Raw genomic sequence first — 23,689 nt, 5'->3', positions numbered from 1 at the left:
AAAAATGAAACTGATATATTGGAGAAAATAAAAATAGAAAGAAAAAAATAGATAAATAAATAAATATGAAAAACTGGTGTACAAAAAAGGCCGAAATACTACACTTTATTCAGAAGAATACAGTCAGGTTATTAATGTTGTTAGTATTATTTGTACATGTACATAAAGTGCAGTGGGAGTGATAATGATTTGCATCTATTTCTAGACAGTATTAATCCTGTGTGGATATTTTACAGCCTGACTGCTGTCGGGATAACGACATCCTCCTCTCACCCACCTCCTCTGTGGGGTCTAGTTGAGTATCCAGAACCAAGCTGGCCCTCTTCACCAGTCTATTCAGCAGTCTATTACCATAACTAACTTCCATTTGAATTCTCTCCATGCATTGCAGGTTATTAGGTCCATGCCATTACATTTTTGTCCCACCTATCCTGTCATTTCAGCTTCCTATCTTGTTTTTATCCAAAGTGCGTTATTATTATTAATATAATTTAGTGTATATTAATGGCCCTGGTCCTTAGTTTTATATGTCAGGTAAAGGTAAATTACTGGAGCATGTTCCAGGCCCCTTGCAGTGCTCCTTCAACTTTTCCTCGCACATAAGAGAAATACACCAAATATGGATGGATAACCTCCTTGTGTCTCCTCTGCTGTAATAACATGTATGGATGTGCCGTCCTCAAAGGAGCGTGAGCACCTGTGCAACCTGAGCGAAATCAGTCAGGAGGGATAAGGAGAGAGCAACAGTCTGTGGCCACCGCCTGCAGGTCCATTCCTTTTTTGGGGGGTTGTCTAGTTGTTGCCTTTCCATTGTACCTATTGTCACTTTGATTTGCACCAGAGTAGCTGAAATTGATTCACAAATTGAATGTTTTCTAACTGGATAATGTGTTATGTTACTTAAGTTTAAAAGAATTGTTCTTATACTGTGATGATCAAGTTTATTGCCTAAAAAAACGGGAAAAAAATCAGTGTCTATTTTTCATTGTAAAACTAAATGTAAATGAAAAGCAGAAAAACTATATTTTGTCACCTGTATTGATCAGTGTCATGCAAGGACTTAAGGTACAGATTTTGTCCTCTTTTCATGGCTGCCTCTCCACCCGGTGTTTTTCTTTCTCCTGGTCTGCATGATTAAAAATTCAAAAGTAATTACCTGCTCGGCTTCCTCTGCAGGTTCACAGCACCCTGATTAATGTAGAGGCACGCACACCTGCCATTAGCGGCCATGAGAGGTGGAATGTTCTGACAGGACACATTCGCTGCTGCCGAAACCGGCGCACAGAGTTACACAGAATACATACACTCAGTGGTCATACAGTCACATTTATGAAGGTAACTTCAACTTCATAAAATCCAAACATTATTGGACAAGTTTTCAGTGTTTCTTTTGTGTTAATTTTACAGTGTAGTATCGCACACTGATTCCCAGCTCCATGTTTTCACTGGGGTCACAGTTAGCACTTTATTTAAATGTGTAAAGGTTTACTTCACTTGAGTTTAAATTTAACCTAATTTTAACCCCCTTATTCTATAACAAACCACATCTGTTGCTGCACAGCAGGGAAATGCTGGTGATTTTCCACTGGGGGGTTTTCTCTGTATTATCGTAGGGTTTTTACCTTTAGAATATAGAGTATTTCTTTGCTCTAAGGTTTGTCTGTCTCGGTGCTTGGCTCCAGTGTCCACTTCCTATAAGATAATGTGGTTTAGATCCACAATAATGAAAATGTGACACCTTATCCTGAGAATTAGCCTCAAGTTAAAAAAAAAAAACTTTTAAATTCTAAATAGCATTAATTTTAGAAATCTAAAACCACTACTACATCAAGTTTATTAATAGCAGTACCCATTGGCCTAAACATGCAACGCTTTGCAAATTTTGAAAAATGCAGCTTGGTTGTGTTTTTATAACAACCACAGCCGGGTTCAGGTGCTGGATCCTGCTCTTTAAAAGGACAAAAGAGACACTTTGAAGTAGCAGGAAGAGCAAATACTGCAATAAGTATATGGACTTCATACTTTCAGAGAAATCAAATTCTTTACTCTGCTTCAGTTTCTTTTATCATGCAGATAAAGATTTTACACACCAACCTTGCAACCACCTATAACTGGATTGGTGTCAAATAAACTGACAAGCATTGTATACTGTTCAAACTAGCACCACACACGCAGGCTGAATTTCAAATACTGTTCATATCTGCATAGTTATGTTTTCAAGCCTGAAGGCAAGTGATGGGTGTAGTAATATATCAGCCATCACATCACATCACATTGCTATTTCTTATGTATGAATGATATATGGATTTATTATAGGCCTGTTAGATAATTCAACCTGACATTAAAGATAAAAAGCTTTATTTCTCTGTTGATCCCATGACATAATAATAACATATTATGTTATTACAAAGTTATTAACACAATAATAAGGCCTTTGGTTTGCACTTCTTTTTTTACTGATGATGCTTTTATATTTTTGACTTAGGTGATATGACTTTGACCTGCAATCGAATTTTTTTTATGCTGCGCTGTTCATACTCACTTTTGTAAAAATTTATGACTGTAGCTATGTGGCCACCTTAAAAGTACAAAAAACCCTGAGAGTTAAAGGTGTGCTGTTAAGGCTGCTCCTTCATTCACTTAGAAGTGAACTCTCCCATCTCTCCTCCCGCTGTCCAAAACCCATGGATTTTTATTTTGGGCCATAAATGTGCCAATACCACGAAAATGTGACAGTAGCAACAGTAACCTTTAGTGTCAAGATTATTTTTTCTGTCAGCAATTTATTTGCCTGGCCTGTCAGATGCAGTAGCGGGTTATCGGTCCAAGTCTATAAGCTCGTTTTATTTCTTTTTTGTTAACAGTTAATGTATAACTGGGTGTAGAAGGAATCAGCACATTTCCTTTTACCTCATGCACAGATCGATGCTGGTGTGGCTTCGCTGCAAGGGAGCTAAATGGGATCATTGTCAGGAGAGCAGCACTTCTCATGCTGGCTGGAAAAGAGAAACTGAATATACATTTACAGGTGTAATCCTGTAGTACTGAGTGGTTTGGGGGGGGTTCTTACAATAAACTAAAGAGAAATATAACTCTTATAAATAACAGTTATTTAAGAAAATGCTGAGAATTAAGAAAAGTCAGGCTCTTAAGTTTCTCTGTGCCAGCCTGTCATGATGAGCTCCGATCGTTCCAATAAGAACTGTTTTTACTACAAACATGAACTTTGATAGCAAAGGCCTCACAGGAGCTCCTCTGAATCCACTTTGTTTATATAAGTCAGCTTTTGAACAATTAAAATTCTGGCCTCATGCCACCTAATGTGAAACCCAAGTTATCTATTATTTCATGAGTAAAGAGAAAAGCTTCACACTCAGTCAACCATGGTGTCTGTCTTGTCCCCCTGTGAGTGCTTAAAGTACCTGCCTTTTTCCTTCCTTGTATAGCTCAGACTTGACTCCCTATTGTGGTAATCGTAGAAAACGAAAAGGTTTATATATTTCACTTCTTTTAAAAAAATCAAATGTATGTATTTATTTTGTCACAAGAAAGGTAAAAGACAAGTATATCTTATACTATACTTTCACATGTTCTGGCCTCGAGAGACTACCACATATGAGTAGATTGGACCTCCTTATTATATCAGATTTAGATTTGGATTTATTGATCATTTCAGTTATTAGTTTATTTATTTATATTAGTGAAAATAGCTTCACACGTGTTAACGAACAGCTGGCAAAATGGCTGCACATGTACCACTGCTGCAACTTTAATCTAACATCAAATATTACACAATTAATTTTGCTCATTGTGTTTCACAGTTTTGTGCAGTAATGTCAAACTCATATTAGATCATGGGCCAATTACAGCCCACTTTGATCCTAAGTGGGCCGGACCAGTGAAACTCTTCTTTCTGTTGGTGTAAAGAGATTAACTACACGGTGAATCCCTGAGATATTTTAATATATTAAAAAAAGTGGTTAAAAGGAGTTTAACTGCAATCATATATCTCAGTTTTTCTACATGATAAAGAAATGCTGCCGTAGTAAATGAATCTATCAGCATGACCGCTTAGGATCAAACTGTAAGAGAATGTGTTTTATAAATGTAAATGTGTCAAATTACATCAAAAAAAAAGTTCTATTAGCTCACTGACTTGCCTGTAATTATAAAAAAGAAATGTATTGTTAATTTACAGTTTTTTACAATGCACCCACTGTAAAAAAACATTTATTTTTTTTAGCAGATAGCAGATGTCATTTAAGTGTTTATCTAGTACTTAATTATTCAGGTGTAGTATGAATAAACTCTCTCAGTACGAAAAGCTGTAAAACTTACACAAAAATACAATAAAAAATAAAAAATTTATGCCCTTCTTCACATTTTCTAAAGCTGTCCTGTGGGCCAGATTGGAGTCTTGACCAGCCCGATTCTGGCCCCCAGGCCTTATATTTGACAACCCTGATTTAGTGGTTACGCACATCTACAAACTATATAACACAATTCAAATGGCTCATTTAGGCTGTAAAATGAACTGATATTTACATATCTATTCAATTTGAGCACTTGAATGTTTTCTTACTACAAGCCTCATTCTGCCATTCACACACTCACAGGGGGCAACTCAGGGGTCGCTATCCTGCCCAAGGACACTTTGGGCAAGATACTAGAAAGATACTCGATACTAGCAGTGATTGAACCACCATCCTTCTGATTGATACATGTCTGACTCTACCTACTGAACCACAGCAACCCTAACAAAAACAATGTAAAGCTGACGCTGACAGGAAGGCCGTGTATGACCAGTACAACTCATGCCACCTATAGAAATACTATGACATTACGTCAGTTCTTGGCTGTATAAGCGATGGGCAGGAGCAGGAGTACAGAGCACTGATCTGGGAGGAATCATCTGCTTCTGAATGTGAATCAGAATCGAGAACTTGTCATCTTCAGATAGAAGAAGTGGTGCAGGCGTGAATGCACCTGGTTATCCACATCGACAGCAGGAATATCCTGACATTCATATATCATATCGAGTGTGTTTGTGGATGGCTACTGTGCAATCAGGTAAGAGTGGGTTTTGACTGCTTGGGGACAATTCAGCTTTATATTTAAGTATTCATATTTTTTCACATTCTTTGTTTGTTCCTATAAATAATGACTGCCAATTGGAACAGGTGCTCGTGGTCCATAAATTGTGCTCCTATTGCTGTCATCAAAAAGCAGCTGGTGAGTTCCCAGACAGTTGTAATGGACAAAGTGACCTGACAATTGCCCCAGGTAAAAGAGTCACAAGACACATGAACTGGTAGGCGTGAACACCTATTTAAAATATTGTGCCACTACTTGACACTAAATTTCCTCGCAGGCATTCTTGGTTACCACGTGATGCAACTTTGACTTTTTGTCTAGAGCCACCATGTGGAGGACATTTGTTTGTTTTTTTGTCTGTCATTTCTGAGTTATTCATTTTTTGAAATCTTCCCTGAGAAAATAATAAAAAATTATCAGGCTGGACACAGTGCCAACAGATCTGCACTCAGAGACCCATTTTCCAAACACCGCCCCCATTCTCAGCAGTGGACTCTGGACCTCTGTCTCCACGGTCCTCTGCTCATCCCTAAAATTAATTCATCTGCACATCTCTGTCCGTAGAACATCACATTAACCCCGACCGCAGGAGGCATCCTGACGGAAAAAATGTCCCTCGCTGGCATCATGGTGAAACATCAGTTTGACCTTTCCACCTCGGACCCTCTCTCTGCTATTTTCCCACCCTCAAACCCAGACTGTTCCCTCACACTCTTTAGCGGTTTGAAAGAGTCAAAGGCAAAGGACTAAAGGACTAAACGTCATGCAAAAACTAACATGCAATTAAGCCATCTCGCTTTCTAAACATGTCATTTGTTGCCATGCATTCATTTCAAAGGGTCACGCCACACTGGCTGCTTTGTGGAGGACAGAGAAACTGTAATTGGGGGCCATTAGCTGGTGCCCAAGACTGGTCATGCAGGGTCAGTTTGTAGATTGAGACACGGTGACTGCACAGTCCCACCGCCTCCATCGGCGTCCTCTACCTGTGTGACTTCCCCATCCTTCTGATCTACATCACCAAATCCCCTGCTTGCTACACACAGACACACAAAGTAACACACACATACCACATACACATGCCTACCCGAGCCCTTTTTTTGTATTGTCTACAAACAGACCTTGAGACACAGCCAAGAACACCCAGCAGCAATCACATAAAAACCCACTTTTATAACAGCTTTAAAATTCTGTCAGAGCAATCTAAACCCCATCAGTAAATCCCTGACAGCACCTGTACCACCCTTCTGTGATCCAAGGGTGGGTCTGCCTTGTGAATGTGGCATGTGGCATGTAGCATTTTTTATATATTCTGTTATTTTATATATCAAATAACAGAATAGAGGAAATACTTTGATTCAAAGTGAATTTAGGATTTCATTTAAAAAATATACCATTATTTGTGCCAATAACAAATATGAGAGTAAATCAGCATGAAAAAGTTTTAAGCCTTCATCGGTAAATAGCTACGTTATCTAAACTTAGATAAGCAAAACGAAAACATTTAACTTAATTTAAGTTTTAACTAAAGAAAACTGAAATAAGCTATGTTAGGCTATAAGGGTAACATTAAGCACATCTAAATGGCAAATGTCTGTTGAACAGCTAAAGAGTGCAGCGGCAGTGATTTTGTTGCACAATAATTCTTTTGTTGCACTGCCAATAGCCTCACTACAGTCATAGCTGTGATCTGTTGGTGTTGTTCCTACATCATCATTATTTTATTTTATTTTATTTTTTTAAATATGTAGGATATTGTACCTTTTCATTCAATACGTAACATCATGACAATGTTGTTCCAGGATCAACATTGCAACTGATCAATCCACTTGTGTGGGGATTTGTTAAGAAGTTAGCTAAAGATCACCACTCAGACTTCCTAAGGTGCCCAGCCTGCTGATGCTAGACTGTAACCTTAAGCTAGCAGCTGCATAAGTACCCATCAGCTCCACAGGAGGCAGAAATGAAGCATCAGTATGACAACTGCTATGCTGAGCAGTTCCCAGCTCCCAGATCCCTTCTCCTGTAGACTGTCCATGCTGTGTCCAGATTCACGTTTAATTTGTAACTTGTGTCAAAATTATTAGATTTAATTGGCTTATTGGTAATCATACATACATTCTAGTTTAAAAATCGCAAAAACAGGCTAATAGTGTACACATTTCATTTAAAATCCTAAGACTGAAGGTCCCATTAGCTCCAGGGCTCTGGGAATCTTTCCACTTTCCATGAAATAACTCATGAGGGTAAACTCAAACTGAGCCAAACTTAAGCACCAAAATGCAAAGCTAAAATAAATTTTAAAAAATTATTATTTTATTTTAATGAAGTTATTGTTGTAGGGTCTTTACCTACAATACAAAGCTCCATGAGGCGACTGTTGTTGTGATTTTGTTCTATATAAATAAAATTGAATTGAATGTTGAACTAAACTGCTGTATTTAAACTAACCTAATATAAGCTTGGCTAAGCTAAAGTAGACAAAGATCAAATTAATCTTTAGCTAAAACAGCATGTGAATTCAATTACTAAAGGTCTCTAAATCAGGTCTATTCTTTACTAATCTTTATTCTTTGTTTGGATCCAGAAACAAAAACTGAAAAAAGAACTGCAAATATATGTACTGCAGCCACAGAGTCAGTGCAACTGCAGTTTCACAGTCCGTCTCATAAAGAACTGCCCTCCTTTATGGCCCTGTTGCCCAAGATCACATGCCTTCAGAGCTGGGATATGATCTGAGATAAGGCAAGAAAGTACCGAAACGGGCTGAATCACTCTCCTTCCTCCTTGCGCTGCTCACACGGGTGAAAGAACTGAATGGTAACTTGCCAAAATTTAGTTTTCAGATTTTTAGGAATAAACACAAATCCCAAAAAATGACATAAACAAGCTTACATCATCATATCTTAAAGCACTTTTAAGAGAGACTTTGATATCTTACAAAGAAGTGTGATCTAAGAGAGTCTGATGCCCTCATTGCATTTAAGTTTTATAAATCATGTCTTCATGATAAGCTGATTGCCTTATCCTTGACGGCAGCGCACAGTGAGAGCAGTAAAGGAGCAGGATTACAAGGTGATGGTCCATAAAGGGTTTGGCTTAGATAAGATGCTTTGTGGGAAGAGGGCCGGTGACTTTAGGGCAGGAGAAAACAGGTTTTCTGATTTAGAGTCAAAAAAGCCAGAGTATGCACTTGCATTGTTTTAAATTTAAGGATCAATCGTGAAGTTCAGTTTAACCAGGAGAAAAGTTAGTTTATGTGTTTTCAGGAGGGTCTGAGTAGACAAGGTCATAAAAATATCGCGGCCCATGAAAGGAAGCCATTTCAACCTTTAGCCTGTTCCTTTCTTAGTCATCTCGAACGTTTGCCAAGACGGGAAATTACTTTAAAAGTGTTCTGAGCTTCTTGCATAAGTTTGCAGTTTGGTAATTAAAAACATTAAAACTGAGGTGTGTGTGTGTGTGTATTTTGGTTGTTCCTTCTCCTGTAGTGTTTTGCCGGCCTGATTAACTTTGTGTGTGCATTGTTAGCCAGTAGTCTCAATAAAATTCCTCCCCGCTGAGGTCCTCCTTTCTAATCTTCAGAATGCCTCTGTTAATGAGCCTAATAGCATATGAGCGATAGCACACCTGAGTGAAGCCGCACAGGGTGACTGCTTCAGCAACTTCCCGCAATGCAATGCACACCTTCATGGCTTCAGTCCATTCAGAGGAAACCATTAGAACAAACTGCTCTTAGGTGCAGCAAAGCAGACCGGGCATGATCATTTATGAACTAGATCACCTCTGGGTGCCCTACGGAAGGACAAAGCACAGACGGTCTGCATTAAAACTCTCACACGCTTCATCTAAGGAGCAATGCACAAGTGGTGAAGTCATGGAAAAAAATGTATTTATTTCTCATGATCAGTGTAATCAGTAACTAAGTTTCCCTTTAGTCATGGGAATTTTTTCCCCTCTAAAACCTCTTGTAGCATTTCATAATTATCCATTAATGTGAAAAGATATTAAATGAAAAAAAATTGAAAAAAAAGTGCAGGACGAGCAGGATTTGTATAGTTTTTTGGTAAAGCCTGTTTTCTGTGCCTTAGTAATGTAGACAGATGACTAAATGTCAACAACCCCATTATGAGGTAGGTAAGTTTCCTGGTCTGAATGTTTGTTCTGGGGGTTTGTGGCTTTTCACAGGGAAATAAAAGGGAAAATTCAAATATCTGATATTCTGAGGAATCACGAGGTCATGTATTTACTGACACTACAAAATAAACGTAAAGCTGAATACTTTTTGACATTTAAATAATAACAATTTAAAAAATTTTATTAAAAACTGTTTAAAAACCAGTTTATTCTCATTTTATATCAGTGATTGAGTGGAGCTCCTTGCAAAGAAGGAGAAATACTTCCCTCATCTGGTCAAAGTGTGGAAGTGCATAAAAACAGAAAACAGCGTCTATCTACGGACCAAAGTGTTGGGCCACCTACACATCTCACCTACGGGGGCATTTTCGATCCATAGATATTAATATAGAGCTGCTCCTCCTTTTGCTGCAATAGTAGCCAGTTTTTTGTTTTGTTTTGGGGGTTTCTTTGGGGGGGTTCTACAATATTCTGAAGTGTGTCTTTGGGAATTTTTAGACATTCTTAAAGAAGAGCATGTGGGCGGACACTGCCTCCAAGTCTCCATTCTAGTCAATTCTAGTTTGTCTCAAAGATACTTAATGGAGGGTATCCTTGGTATCCTTGATGGATACTTGGTGGATCATGACTTTATAGACCTTGCTTTGTGCACTTGCTGGAAAAGGGCCTTTACGAAGCTCAGGCTTCATGGCATGGGGAGATTTGGAACTTGCAACTATTGAATGAGCAGAATTGGTGACTAGCTCTTAGCTCTTCGCATGGTGACCCTGCCCAAAGCCACAGCCCATACTATAGGCTTTAAGACTGTCAGTCTGCTGTTATTCAGATTTCACTAAAGGGGATTGTTTAAATAAACAAAAGAATTTCTGAGTTGCAGTTGTATCAAACATCCATGTTAAGGTTTGGGGGTTTAAGTCATAGACTGTACAGTACTGTGCAAAAGTCTTGAGCCACTCCTCATTTCAGGGGTTGTCCCCTGCTGGCCATCAAAAGGAACAAACAGAGGTGGAGGCTTCTCTGGTTCTAAAAATAAACCTGCTTAGGAGAAACTAAACCTTACAACTGTTATTATCTAATTGCATGTATTTTCACACGGTGGAACTGGTGATAGTCCCAGAGCAGAACTGGGTCTGTGTATGTGATTTGTGAACTGATTATTGCGTAGCATTGACAGCAGAAGTCTGTGTGATTTCCACTGAAAAAACACTGTGGTGAACAGAATCTTTGGACTGCATCTGCCAATCATTGGTGAATTTCTTGCAATAGTGGACTGTGAAGTGGACTTCAGCCTTTGGGGCTAGCAAATTTTTTTTGGCAACCAGACGTAATTGTGTGGGTATAGATGGGCACTGAACTGAGCTGCTCCCTACTGTGGTATGGAGGTGATAGTCAGTAAAAAAAAAAAAAAATGTATGAAAATCACTATGGACAGTATGCAAAGGAGAGCCAGTGCATGTTCACCTCCACACTAAGGCTTAATATAAATAATTCAGGGATTTTTGTGCACCTTTTTTCAAACACTAGACATTCATCAATCACAACAATAGTGGACAAAAATATTCATTTTCAAGGATTTTCATGCAATGATGAATTCAAATTTGACTTTCCCGGACAATAACACCACATACTTCAACCTACGCGCAATGTAATTGCAACCAGCGAATCCAGTAGCTTCTATTAACACATGAATGTGCCTCTTTTTTTTTTCTCATTTTCTCAACATCCCTGATGTTTGAATCTGAGTCATTTGCCTCCTTGTTGTGCCAGCGTGAAATACGCCCACTGGTCATCTCGAAGTCTATGAGGGAGCTGCAGAGCATAAACATTCACCACATCAATGAGAGCCACGCTCTGAACAAAAGAAAAGGGTATTTTCAGCCAGCGCCAAAACATCACTCTCTTTAGAGCAATTCAGGTTATTCACATGCTTTTCATATTGAACCTGTGCTGAGCTGAATAGAGCTATTTAAGTGCAGAGAGGTAAAAATGTTGCCATGAAAGAGTCCTTTTAAGACTTTTCGCAAATTTGGATATGAAAGCTATGTAATGACAGTGTGAGACGGAGCTGGATTTAAATCTGCTTTAACAGTATGAGAAAGTTATTTGGTAGAAAACAATACAGTTTATACTGAACAGTTCAGAAAAATACCCCAAATTTGTGTCAATCAAAGTGTGAAACATGGCTCTAGATATATATTAACTGTGTGACTAGTTTTCAAGGAGCAGGGGTTAGTTTCTTGGTCCAGTCAATTATCTGTGCTGTCTACATGTGAATGTGCTCTGACCATGAATTACAGCTCTGTGTGGGAAGATGGATGAAGGCAGCCAGAGGCTATGAAAGAGAAAGCAGGCAGGTATGTGGGGGGGTGCTGATGGGAAAAACAAGAATGTAAAACAGCAGCGAAGGTTGGGTAGAAAAGCAGACGGGCCTCTGACGCACTTCTGTTTAAAGTGTGAGTGAATGTGAGAGTGTAATGATACATCACGTTTTTAACAGCATTCAGACTCCTTATTCGTGCCACTCACTCTTGGCTTTCTCGCTCACCAAGAAAAAGGCTGCAAGCGAATCCCAAATATTTAAAAATAAGAGGAACTTTAGAGCAAGTGTGATGCAATGATAAGTATCAAAAGAACAAAGCCTTGCTTAACGCCGGCGAGCATCTTATTTCATCCACTCTGACCCCAGTCTGTCGCTACGAATTATTCATTAGTCACTTGTTCTTTGATTTGCCTGCTTTCTCAGCTCTGCTGGCTCCGTGAGCTCTTGTTTCTACAGATTTCCACTTACAGACATCACGTAACTGCAGCATGTTACACAAGTGCCACCCGACTCATGCAGTTTTTATCAATGAGAAAACAACAGCCAAAGGCATGAACAAGATCTCTCTGCAGATGGTCTTTTTTGTATGCTGAAGTGCAATCACAATTTTTGCAGAGAAACGAAACGCGCAATAAAAAAACCCATAAAAATCTGCTTTTCTGTGATATTAATACACAGTAATGCATGCCATTACACCAGCCTGAGCCTGACACATAACATCTTGGCTGAAGGGGTTAGTTTCTTCATCCGCCACCTGTCATCTGCCGACAGGTTTTAACGCACACCAAACAGAACCGGCAGCACTGAATACACTCTGCCCGACAGCATGCGAATCAGTGAAATCAGCTGATGTAGTATTTAAACATAGATTTAGAGAGTTTGGGTGATTGCGGCGCATTAACTGGAAAACAAAATGATTCCATAATGACTGAAACGCTGCAAACATAGATGTGTAGCACCACATTGTTGATCAGTTGAAACATAACTGACAACTCATTTGAAATAGCTGGACTTTAATTTGCCTATTTTAAAAGGGTCAAAGCTTTTTAGTTCTACAAATGGGCAAACATAAACCCATCAGCCATTTCATTCAAGGTGCTGGAAAGATTCCTGGAACATTTTGGTCCATATTGACATGACAGTATCACACATTTGTCAGCTGCACGTTCACAATGAGAATCGCGCGTTCCACCACATTCCAAAGATGCTCTGTTGGATTAAGACCTGGAGAGCGCCGAGATGTTTTTAGTACAGTGAAATCAGTGTCATGCTCATGCTGAAAGGGACGGACATGACCAGCAACAAAACTTAGGTAAGCTGTGGCATTTAAATGGCACTCAGTTAGTACCGAGGTATCATCAGGAGTATCATCTTGCTTTAATAATGCAGCCTGTGAAGTCACCCTCAAGTTAAAAAAAAATAAAATAGTGTGAACACCAACAGATTTAAAGTCAGGCACTCGCATGCACAAGTACAGAAAACACTGTTGAAGCTCAGATTTGCTACAGAGGGATAGAATGAAAGACCACAGTGTAATAAGTCAACAATTAATTTTATTTTATCGAGTTACATGGTTTTGGTTCTGTAGCAACCTACTGTATTTATTTCTGATGAAGTGCAATTGTACTCAAGCCAGTTACAGTTGAGAGCAATGACAGGCACACGTTTTGTGCAAATTTAACAGCATTGGAACGGCTCCTACATATACACAGCAAAAATACATGCCAGAGGAAAACAATACTAAATCTGTTTACATTGACAATAGTTAGGAAGACGTCCCTCAAAAAAGAAAGAAGAAAAAAACTTAGAGAGAAACAATGTCAAACCAAGCTAACACTTGAGATACACATTTCACCCGTAGCTCACATAAAGGAGGGAACATCTGAGAAACATTCGGCCTTTATCCGTCATCTGGCTCTGTGCACGAAAACACTTGAATCTGTCCTCACAGACAACATATTTAATCAGAACACAAAATTCGTGCATCGCCATTTCAAACTAATTATGCGGACATTACAAAACGAAAAGCCAAAAATCTGAGATAGACAAGAGGAAGCCTGCTTCTTGTTGTTTTGAAAAGTCCCAACTCTGAATGCTTTGTCCTTACCTCATGTCTGGCAGTACACTGGCAATGCAGAACTAAAGGCGTTGTGGGGGGGATGCAACTTAAAAAGGTAGCCACAAAAGACGTCACAACCTGAAACACATGGGCGTTGGTAGCCTTGGTGGAGTCGGCTGCAGATGCTTCATCTAAACATTGTCCTAAAGCTGCTTTATAGCAATTACTGGGACAAGACACACTTAGCCCAGGCCATTATCCACAAACTCAAAGGTTTAACAAAAATAATAATAAAACACACAAAAGTGTCCAAGAAGAGCTTCTGTTTGTCTCCTATATAACGTTTAAATAATCTGTGGTAAAACATGCAGGAACACAGGATTATAAGACTGGAGTCCGAGCAGTTGAGATGGGAAATTTGGGTAGCCAGTCTCTAGTGTCATAAGTCGTAAATTACAGGTTAAGGTCTGTGTATGGGAGGCTTGTCGGCCCCCATCGTTCTTCACAGTGAAAATTTAAGAGCGGTCGAACTGAAAATCCCTGGAAATGATTGCACTGACTTGTGTTGGGTCCAAAATGTGACATCTTTTCTGAACACGGCTGCTATAATTTCACTTCTGCTGTGAGTCTGTGTTAAATCCCAATTGAAAACGGTGGAGATACTGAATCGCGTGCGTCTTCAAGCAACATAATTCCTTGGAAATTGGCAGCAGAGATAACAAACCCCATTACTCGTTTTCTTTATATGATCACAGGTTAATGTGGACGATGATTTGCTAAACCGGTGCACGCGGGATGGTTTTACCATCAAAATCAACAGAGTCTCGTAACGGGGTCTGGCAATGCCACTTGAGAAGGAAAGCGGATGCACCACTACATTCTACAGCTTTCCTTTCACGTACAATCAAGGGCCACATTGAAATCTTTTACAACCTAGAATTTAACAGCATCAACAAAAACTACTTCAGTTGCATTCAAATGGCAACTATCAAAAAGTAAACTTACTGTAACATACATATTAAATAGTGTATAGTCCATGCAACTGCGCACGGCCGGTTTTGCATCATTATGGTATGTCGTTATTAGTGTATGGGAGACATCAGCCACCAGTGCATTTCCGATTTAGGTTCAGGGAGAAAAACTCCTCAATACCAATCAGAAACTTCTCAGCCCGACTTGAAGAGCAAGATGGCCACCTGGCCCAGATAAAAGTAAATGAAATGCTTCGTCTCGTGGGTGACGTAGCTGCCGAAGTTCCTCCCGACAATGCAGTGCCAGGTGGGGTTGTACTTCTTGTCAAACTCCTGAAAAGAGTCAAGAGGACGACAACAATCAGGGTCCAAGTTACTTTATATGGATTGGATGGATTTATATTGTATGGAAGTCATGCCCAACCTTAATTTCCCTGAAGGATTAATTAAAATATTATTAGTTACATTGACATCATAACACATTTAATGCCTGCTTTTTTCTATATCAAACCACTGAGTTTTAGTTTCAGTTGAAGCTAATCAATAAACTGGATAACTGTCTCCACGCTGTGGTCCTCAGCAGGAACATGGGAGTTGTATGATCTGCAGCGGGAAATGCAAAAATAGTTGATAATCTGTAAGCAGTAATTTGTTATTTAGATCATTTATTTAAACAAGTTTAACATTCATGCCAATATGCTGCAGGCAAGTGTGTATGAGAACTAGAAACAGACTTGCAACAGCGCACAAAAACCTGCTTAGCCAGGCTTTTCATAAGAAAAACATTACAGTTTTACTTGTTAATTACTACTATTGCTTTCCTTTTTCTTGTTACTTTGTGCATTAGCGGCCAACAGTTTGAAGTTTTTGTACTACTTCTTAAAGCACTCTATAAATAAAGGTTTGAGTTCCACTCTTGTATTGGGAAATTGATGCACATAAAAACAAACAAATCTAAAGCTTTTTTATTCTAGTTTATGTAATATCGTGTAAGAGCGTGTGCAGAGGGGGCCTTACAAACAGTACCAATGAGCTAGAGTGGAAAGGACCAAGGACACATAACTTATTTACCATCAGTTTTAATGCATTTCTATTAGCCCCTTTCCCCTCCAGTATATTCTGGATTCAAATGCTATACTTCAAACCCTTCATTTTAAATCTTTAATAACTTATTTTTGCTTATTTTAATCTACTGATGTCGTATAAGTGAAGTTGACCATATATAGGCCAATTAAAACCATGTCCAGTTGACACATTAAAGTAAAACACACATTAATGAATCAATGATTGTATGTACAAACTGTATAGGTTTTTGCATAGACAAAAACTTTTGTATTAGTACTCAAGTACGATTATGCCTTTTAGTAAGAAGTCAGTAACTGCCAAACAGTCTTCATGCTCTTGTGCTGCCACTTCTGACTAACTGTGCCATGTGTCACCAAATTCTAAAAATCCTGGAAACGCCCCTGCTTTGGAGGAAGGATTTTTAAACGTGCCAAATAAAAAGAAAACCCTGACTATGTCTTTGATCACGTGTCTCATCTCCATGCTGGGCAAAAATAGATGTGAGAATGTGTTAGTGTCTCAATTTGCTGATCATGCTCTGTCGGTGAGAGCTCTGCTTGGATCCATCCATGCACCCCCTCCTGTCTCACCTTCTTGATGTAGGCTGCAATGTCCTTCTCTATGTTGTACTTCTCCATGGCCTGGGTGGCACAGTCCACCGCGTCCTGCTGCATGTCCTCGGACATGTCTGCGTTCTTGATCACAGCTTTCCTGTCAGTCATGGTTGAGGATGCCTGCGGAGGAAGAAGGGAGCACGTTCACGCACGTACCGCACTGAAAATTAACACCGCACGTGGTGATGGGGACGGTTTAGGCCAGCCCGGATCATCGCAAACACCACAAGCAGAAAACTGGCCATTTGGCAAAGCGTTTCCCATCAATCCCACTCATCGGAATCCACAACTCATGGCTGTGTATTTGTGCGCATATGTTTGACCAGACGGTGACTTGAGCGTTTGCATAGATTGAGTGCGAAACTTGATACAGGTGGAGTTAAATTACTTGGTAAAAATCACTTTCGGATTAAAGCAGCTTCTGCATCAGGAGGGCAAAAGTATCAAAATATGCCCACTCAAATGTAGAATCCGCCAAAATACGCCAATACAACCTACATATCCAATCATTCAAAATGCAAAGAGGCATACAGGAAAAGATCATCATGTAAGAACAAATAAAAAATAACTCGAATCAGAAATATGTCAAGACATGAGAGTCAGTCTTTTTTTTCCCCCAGATTATGAAAAATATGCAACCCACCTTTTCTCGAGCCACCTGAAAACACTCCTTTCCAAAAATAAGTAGCCTATTTCACCCAGCCGGTGGGCAAGGTTAGGATGATGCTGCGGGTAATTGCTTTTTAAAGATTTACACAATAAGCATGTAGGTAGGTTGGCTCTCCGCTGTGCTCCAGCAGCTCCCCGCCCCTCTGCTGTATGCTGAACCCTGCCATTGGCTGGGCAGCAGCCTCCCCGTGTGTTGCAAGCGTTTTTCTCCAGCTCCTGTCTGCCGGCATCTTATTTCATCCCACAATGCATCATTCACGGTATACACCACCGACTGTGGGCTAAAAGGAAACGAGACCAAGGCGCACGGCAGGCATCACTCGGCTGTGCGTAAAAGGGCCTTTTATCAGTCACCGTCACAGCTGAGGGACACGAGAGCTTTGAATAATGAATACGGGCAGGCTGCTGTGGTGGTGTTTCATGTCCACAGCTGCTGCTCTGCCTTTGTTTCATAACTCCATGCTTAACCTTAATTGGTTTGGTTACAAACATAAATTTAATGAGGGGGATTAAACAGGTTTATTTTATTAATGGTAAAGAATTCATGCTTGGGTTTATGTTGGAAATAAAGACAAACTAAGAGTCCTTGTTTCAAAGTGTTTTATTGAAAATGCTAAGAGGAAGAAAAAAAAAAGATTAAGCAAAATTAAAAACTTACAAACTACACCCATGTGAAACCCCTTTCCCAACCTCCCCAATTTTAATTCCTTCATACCAGGCATCTACGACTCCATCCTTTGATCCAACTTCCTGGTCCTCAGTTTCGTTTTCTTCTAATAAAGCCATTATCCCTGAAAACCTTTAAAAGATAGGCAGGATGGGGGCCTAATAATAAAAAAAATGTTCTGAGACTCCCATTTGTTTTTTTCTTTTTTCTTTTTTTAAGTTCTGATATCAACTCATCTGAATCCTGGAAAACTGATCCCGTTCCGAGCATCCATCCTTGCCTATCCCTTCCCTAATCGATCCACTCATCCAGCTCCAAGGATTGGGATCCACTGAGCCACTCCTCCAATCAAAACCTTGAAATACCAGGAAGAAAATCAGAGGCAGACCGTTAGAATAAAATGTCAAGATTTGGGGGCCTATTTTTTTGTTTTTTTAAGCCATGTTGAAGCACTCATGTCAGATTCAGATTTTTAAATGCCACTGAGCACAAAAACAATCACTCCCTGAAAACATTTAAACCAATGAGGATATTTAAGTGAGACACTTTGCATCAAAGTAGTGAATTCACTTTTTTTCCCCCACATTTGACAGCAAAGATGTTACACTTACATCACAACACTTGATTTAGGACTGCTTATTCTGTCACAGGTCAGAAGTAGCATGTTAAAAACTGTATATATAACAAAGTACAGCACGTGGCCTTGTTAAAATGACATGCATGATACAGCAACCGATCAGAAACGTTCAATTTATGGAATATGAAGCGTACCATTGCCTCGACCTGATTGCTCCTAGATGTCCTATCCTGACCATACAAATGAAATGTGCTCCACAATGGTTTTATTCCAAATCACTTTAATCCTTCTCTTCAGATGTCTAAAGGAAGACACAAGGGTAAAATACAGTTAAGCATCGGGCTCCCCGTCCAAACAGCCCACCCCACATATCCAACGAGAAGCTTTTTTTTTTTTAATATATAAGAAAAAAAACAAAAACAAAACTTCAAATTTTCAGTACTTGCAAAAACATTGAGTGAAGGTTATAAACAACTCAACATTTTTGAAGTTCGACACAGCACAATGTCTACTGTTGCAAAACTCTAGGACAGAAAAAAGGGAGCAAGAGGTGGAGAGAGAGGGGAGTGGGAGGGAGAGGGGGAGGGGGAGAAGAAGGGACAAAGCTGCAGGAGACAGAGGGGAAGGGTTGAAGCACGGGTGGGGGTGGTACAACTACATACCAAGATCATCCACAAGGACACCAGGACAAGAAAAAGGAGGGGAAAAAAAAATTAAAATCAATTGCTGACATCTGGAGAAACTCATAGAAGGTAAAAACAGGAGGGTATACATCAAAAGGAGCAAAACATCGACGGCAGAAAAGTTTAGGAACGGGAGCGAGAGCGGCTGTGACGGGGTGAGTAGCGGGGCGATCCTCTGCCACGACCACGGGAATTGCTGCGACTCCGGCTGGCGCTCCGACTGCGGCTCCTGCTTCGGCTGCCACGGCTGCGAGAGCGTGATCTTCCGTAACTTGGGCTGCGGGGACCGTCTAATTTCACACGAATGTAAGCAGTCTCTCCCTGGCGGACACAAGAGAACTTGACATTGAAAAAGCATACATTCCTGCCTACGGTGGAAATGCCACAGATGGAATTAAGGGCTGGCTGTAGTTCTCGACACGTCACGTTTCCTGACGTACTCACCTCAGCACAGCAAAGCAAAGAACAATTATCCATGATGCTAAAAATCATACACATACCTCATGGGAGCGGAATTTGGTGTTGTCCAGTTTGCGAACGGCATAGGTCATGTCTTCTTTGCGCACAAATTCTACAACTCCAGTCCCGTCTCTGTAAACGTCGGCGTAGCACACGTCGCCTGCCTCACGCATGTGGTCCTTCAGGTCCTGCCAGCTGCCGCTCTGAGGGAGCCCTGAAAAACACCAACATTGCGTCAACACACACAGTGAACCCTCCAGCTGTGTTTATGCGCACAGGGATCAATGTTTAAAAGCCCCAGAGCTGGTCTGTTTCAGATTTAGTCATTTAACACCAAGATACACTAAGATTTGCTGCTGCGTTAATAAGTAAAAGACAAATATTTTATTTAAAAAAAAATGTGCTGGTTCTGATTACTTTTGCATATTTAGTGTGCACTGCAGCCAACTACCATGAGACGGTTTTCATTTTATACAGATTAAGGGAAATTTTACTCTCTGGCCAGATCCACTCGATAAAAATGACATCTCTCTGATGTCTGTTTGCTTTTTGTGACTGTCAACTTGTCTACTGAGAATTTACATCACAATCCACCCCCCTTCTTATTATACTTCAAAGCAGTATTACAGAAATGACTACTCGACCGTCAGTATAATTGAAGCCCTAGATGTAGATATCAGTGGCTCGCACCAATAAACAAGATAACATATACTCTTAGGAATAGTCAATGTTTTTGAAGTTTTCTTACATCTAAAACATTTTTTACCCCAACAGGCTACCTTACACATACACAGAAATATGAATCTACTACCCCAGTCATGCTCCCAGTTCAATACATAATTACCTTTAAAATCCTTCACAAACATTCCACCGTTTGGCCCATCAGTATGTCTGACTGGCTTAGTGTCTATAACCCAGTTAGAAGTTTCAGGTAATCAGTTTCTAATCTTTTAAATGTTTATAAAATTAGACCCAATGATGCTGAGGGTGCCTTAAGTTATTGTGGTCCTGTTTTTTGCAACAAAGCTGCCAGCTGACCTGAGATCAAGTTCAACTGTGTCTACATCCAAAAACAGACTAAAAACCTTTTTATTCTCAGTGGTTTACACTTAACTATGTGTTTGAAATGTAGTCTTATTTCCCTGTAAAGTTCTGTTGTTTTTTGAGATTTTCTTGCATTAAGGCATTATAGAGCTATGCAATTTATTTTTAACTTTTAGTTAAGCACATCCAATTGACGTGTAATGTAATGTGCTATATAAACAAAACTGACAAAGGGAAATCACCATGTGTGTGAGAAAAATATTTAACCAGTTGAAGTTATCAAATGGCCAGAAACAACAGCAAAACAAACTTTTGTCCCTGTCTTAACTCTATCCAGGTAGATTGTGCCTAGTGCAGTCACTGCCCAAAGGCTCATTGTGGTTGTGCAACAGCAAATTTGCATAGGCAAAAGCGTTCAAAGACAGTCTTAAAACCGCTGAAAAACTCTACAGAAGATTTTGTTTCCATAACATAAACAAAAACTTTCCTGTCTCTCAAAAACTACATTCACTGTACACATAAAAATAAAATAAGCCCCCCCTTCAGACAGACAAATAACTGCGTGGCATTGCATATTTTTGGTTTGTTTACCTGACACAACGACCCTGTACTCAGATCGTCTGGAGGGGGGTCCATATCTGCCTCTGGGCGCTCCTCCGATCCCAAACCCTCCTCTGGATCCCCTGCCGCTCCGGGGAAACTCCACACGCAGTCTGTAGCCGTCGTAGTCGTATCCATCACGTCCATAGACGGCATCATCAGCGTCCCTATTAAATAAAACAGTTTCGCCTTACACATAAACAAATGGAAGACGGAACAGGCTGGCAACACGCAGGCAGCCATGTTAGCGGCTAACTTTATTACTTAACGTCTACTAATCCGCTTTGCAGATGCAACCGCAGCAATTTAGTCTCATGAAACTTTTCTTTCATGAGAAATATAACGATTGACCAAATTAACATGTAGCAAAGCGTAAAGCTGCGATTGCTTTGATGCAACTCGTCTGCAGCGAAGAAGCAAGTGGATGTACTAATCTCCAGCAACATGGACATTAATACCACAAAGGCACCAAGCTTCAGCGCAGAAAAAACGGGACACAGGCGTATGCAAACTAAGTCGAAAGCGAAAGTAGCACGCGTGCACACACACACTAAATTTAATTACGGGAATAACAGAAAAAACATCCAGGAAATAGTCTGAGCCCTAAGCAACGCGTTAACACACACACGAGTTTGTTAGCAACACAATGGGACCGCCTCGGGCCTGGCGAGGCTAACCGTTAGCTTCTTACCTGGGGTCTTCGAATTCAATAAAGGCGAACGGGGGCCCCCTCTCCGGTTCTTCAGATCGATATCTCGAATCGTCCCGTACTTGTAGAACACGTCTTCCACATCTTTTGTGCGTATATCTGGGGGGAGGTTTCCCACGTAAATTCGGCAGTCGTTGTTCCCAGCGGGGCCTCGCACAACACCCGACATCGCTGCTAACTCAAGCTAACAGTTCGCTGTTTGCAGGATTCTTAAACGCCTGCTGGTGATTAGACCCCGAGCGCCTGCGAGTGGTCGAGCCAAAAAGAAAAACGAGAAAGCGATCAAATGAGCGCCGTTTTACGCTACACTGTGAAGGGTATTTACTGAGCAGACAATACTCCCGACGAGGTGACTCCTACCCCAGCGCGTTTTTTTTTAACCGAGCAGGGCATTCATCAACACCGGAAACACTGCAGCCGAGTCTGACACATCCGCCTTAGAAAATAGTCCGACCATATCCAAAGCTATCTGCTCGTAATCAATGTTTTTTGTAAATAACATTTGTCGTCAAATAATATATATTATAATATCATATAATGCACATCGCTTATAATGCAAGACTTGCTATATTGGTATTATTTCTATAAAATATAAGTATCAGCTAAATAATAAATGTTTTATAAATATAGATACTTACCAAAAGGCTTATAATTTTGCTTTAAGTATATCATTTTTACCAGCTGTTAATTCAAGAATACAATTAATATAATTTATTCAATAATATAGCCCAGCATGGGGAAGAAAAGTGATTTACATGATTTTCAACGTGGCATGTTTGTTAGTGCATAACAGCCTGGTTTGCATACCTCAGAAACTGCCTTATGCTGGGATTTCCCCACACCACCACCCCTAGAGTTTACAGATAATGGTCTCAAAAGAAGAGAATATCCACTGAGTAACAGTTCTGTGAGCAAAAATGCCTTGTTAATGCCAGAGGTCAGAGGCGAATGGTCATACTGCTTTCAGCTGACAGAAAGGCAACAGTAACTTAATTACCACTCATTAAACGAAGGTATGCAGAAGAACATCTCTGAAGATAAAACAAATGAAATACTGAACAATAGATAATGGAAAATCAGAAAAATGTTGCCTTATCCAGATCCCCACCCAGTGGCCACACCTGGCAAGACTGCCCCATGTTGATAATAATGTAATAAGTTTGCAGAAAAGCTGCTGCCAATCCCTGGACAGATCACTAATCCTTTTTTGTCTTTACTGAACAAGTTTGCTCTTAAAGCTAACTGCATTCTGGGAATGTGAATCTTAAGCTGCTTCTGCTCTGCTGAGAATCATTAAAGCAATGGGTGGGACTTCGGCCAATCAATCAATCAATCAATCAATCAATCAATCAATCAATCAATCAATCAATCAATCAATCAATTAATCAATCAATTAAAGCAGATTATTATGAATTTCAAAATCTTATTTGGTTTTCATATATACCTATTTTCAGTGATATCAACTTTAACAGTGGAAAATTAGGTAGGCATATAATTCTTTTCTTTCTCTCTTTTTGCCATATTTTTCAAGTATCCTATATTTGACAACAGCATAATAAAACTGGAAATTCTGTTTTTGGCGTATTTCTAGTGGCCCCATATGGCCACCCCTATGAAAGAAATTCTGGAAGCGCCCTTGGTACCTATGTCCAAGTAAAGGACAAAAGGAGTCTGTGTTTTTGAGGTTGTGGCTCCCAAGTTGTGGAAATCACTTCCAATGCACTTAAGGTCTGTGGACACACCTGATACTTTTAAAAAGAAGTATAAAACCCACCTGTGCAGGACTGCTTTTATTTAGTTTTAGTTTCTTTTTATACCGTCTTTGTTGTTGCATCCTATTTTATAGTGTAAAGCTCTTTGTGAAAATAAGGTAAAGCACTAGAAAGGTGCAGAGGTGGGAACTAACAAAGTACAAATACTACATTACTGTACTGAAGTAGACTTTTCAGGTATTTGTACTTTACATGAGTATTTATTTTTCTGACAACTTTTTACTTTTACTCCCTACATTTTAAAACAAA

General features: G+C 39.8%; 2 protein-coding genes across 2 annotated transcripts; both read right to left on the bottom strand.

Annotated features, from left to right (window-relative positions):
* Positions 1–13,084: 13,084 nt before the first annotated feature.
* On the bottom strand, positions 13,085–17,133 carry dynll2a (dynein, light chain, LC8-type 2a). The gene is made up of 3 exons (XM_003440126.5): positions 16,904–17,133; positions 16,237–16,380; positions 13,085–14,914 (listed from the first exon to the last, which is right to left on the bottom strand). The coding sequence occupies exons 2-3, from the start codon at positions 16,366–16,368 to the stop codon at positions 14,777–14,779; spliced, it is 270 nt and encodes an 89-aa protein (XP_003440174.1). The 5' UTR covers positions 16,369–16,380; positions 16,904–17,133; the 3' UTR covers positions 13,085–14,776.
* Positions 17,134–17,515: 382 nt separating this feature from the next.
* On the bottom strand, positions 17,516–22,082 carry srsf1a (serine and arginine rich splicing factor 1a). The gene is given in 5 exon segments (XM_005474753.4): positions 17,516–19,177; positions 19,357–19,529; positions 20,951–21,126; positions 21,651–21,690; positions 21,693–22,082. Coding segments are annotated over 5 exon segments (732 nt in total). The 5' UTR covers positions 21,838–22,082; the 3' UTR covers positions 17,516–18,979.
* Positions 22,083–23,689: the final 1,607 nt, after the last annotated feature.

Source organism: Oreochromis niloticus, linkage group LG14, assembly GCF_001858045.2.
Source record: "Oreochromis niloticus isolate F11D_XX linkage group LG14, O_niloticus_UMD_NMBU, whole genome shotgun sequence".
Lineage (NCBI taxonomy): Eukaryota > Metazoa > Chordata > Actinopteri > Cichliformes > Cichlidae > Oreochromis > Oreochromis niloticus.
This window is presented reverse-complemented; position numbering and strand designations above follow the sequence as displayed.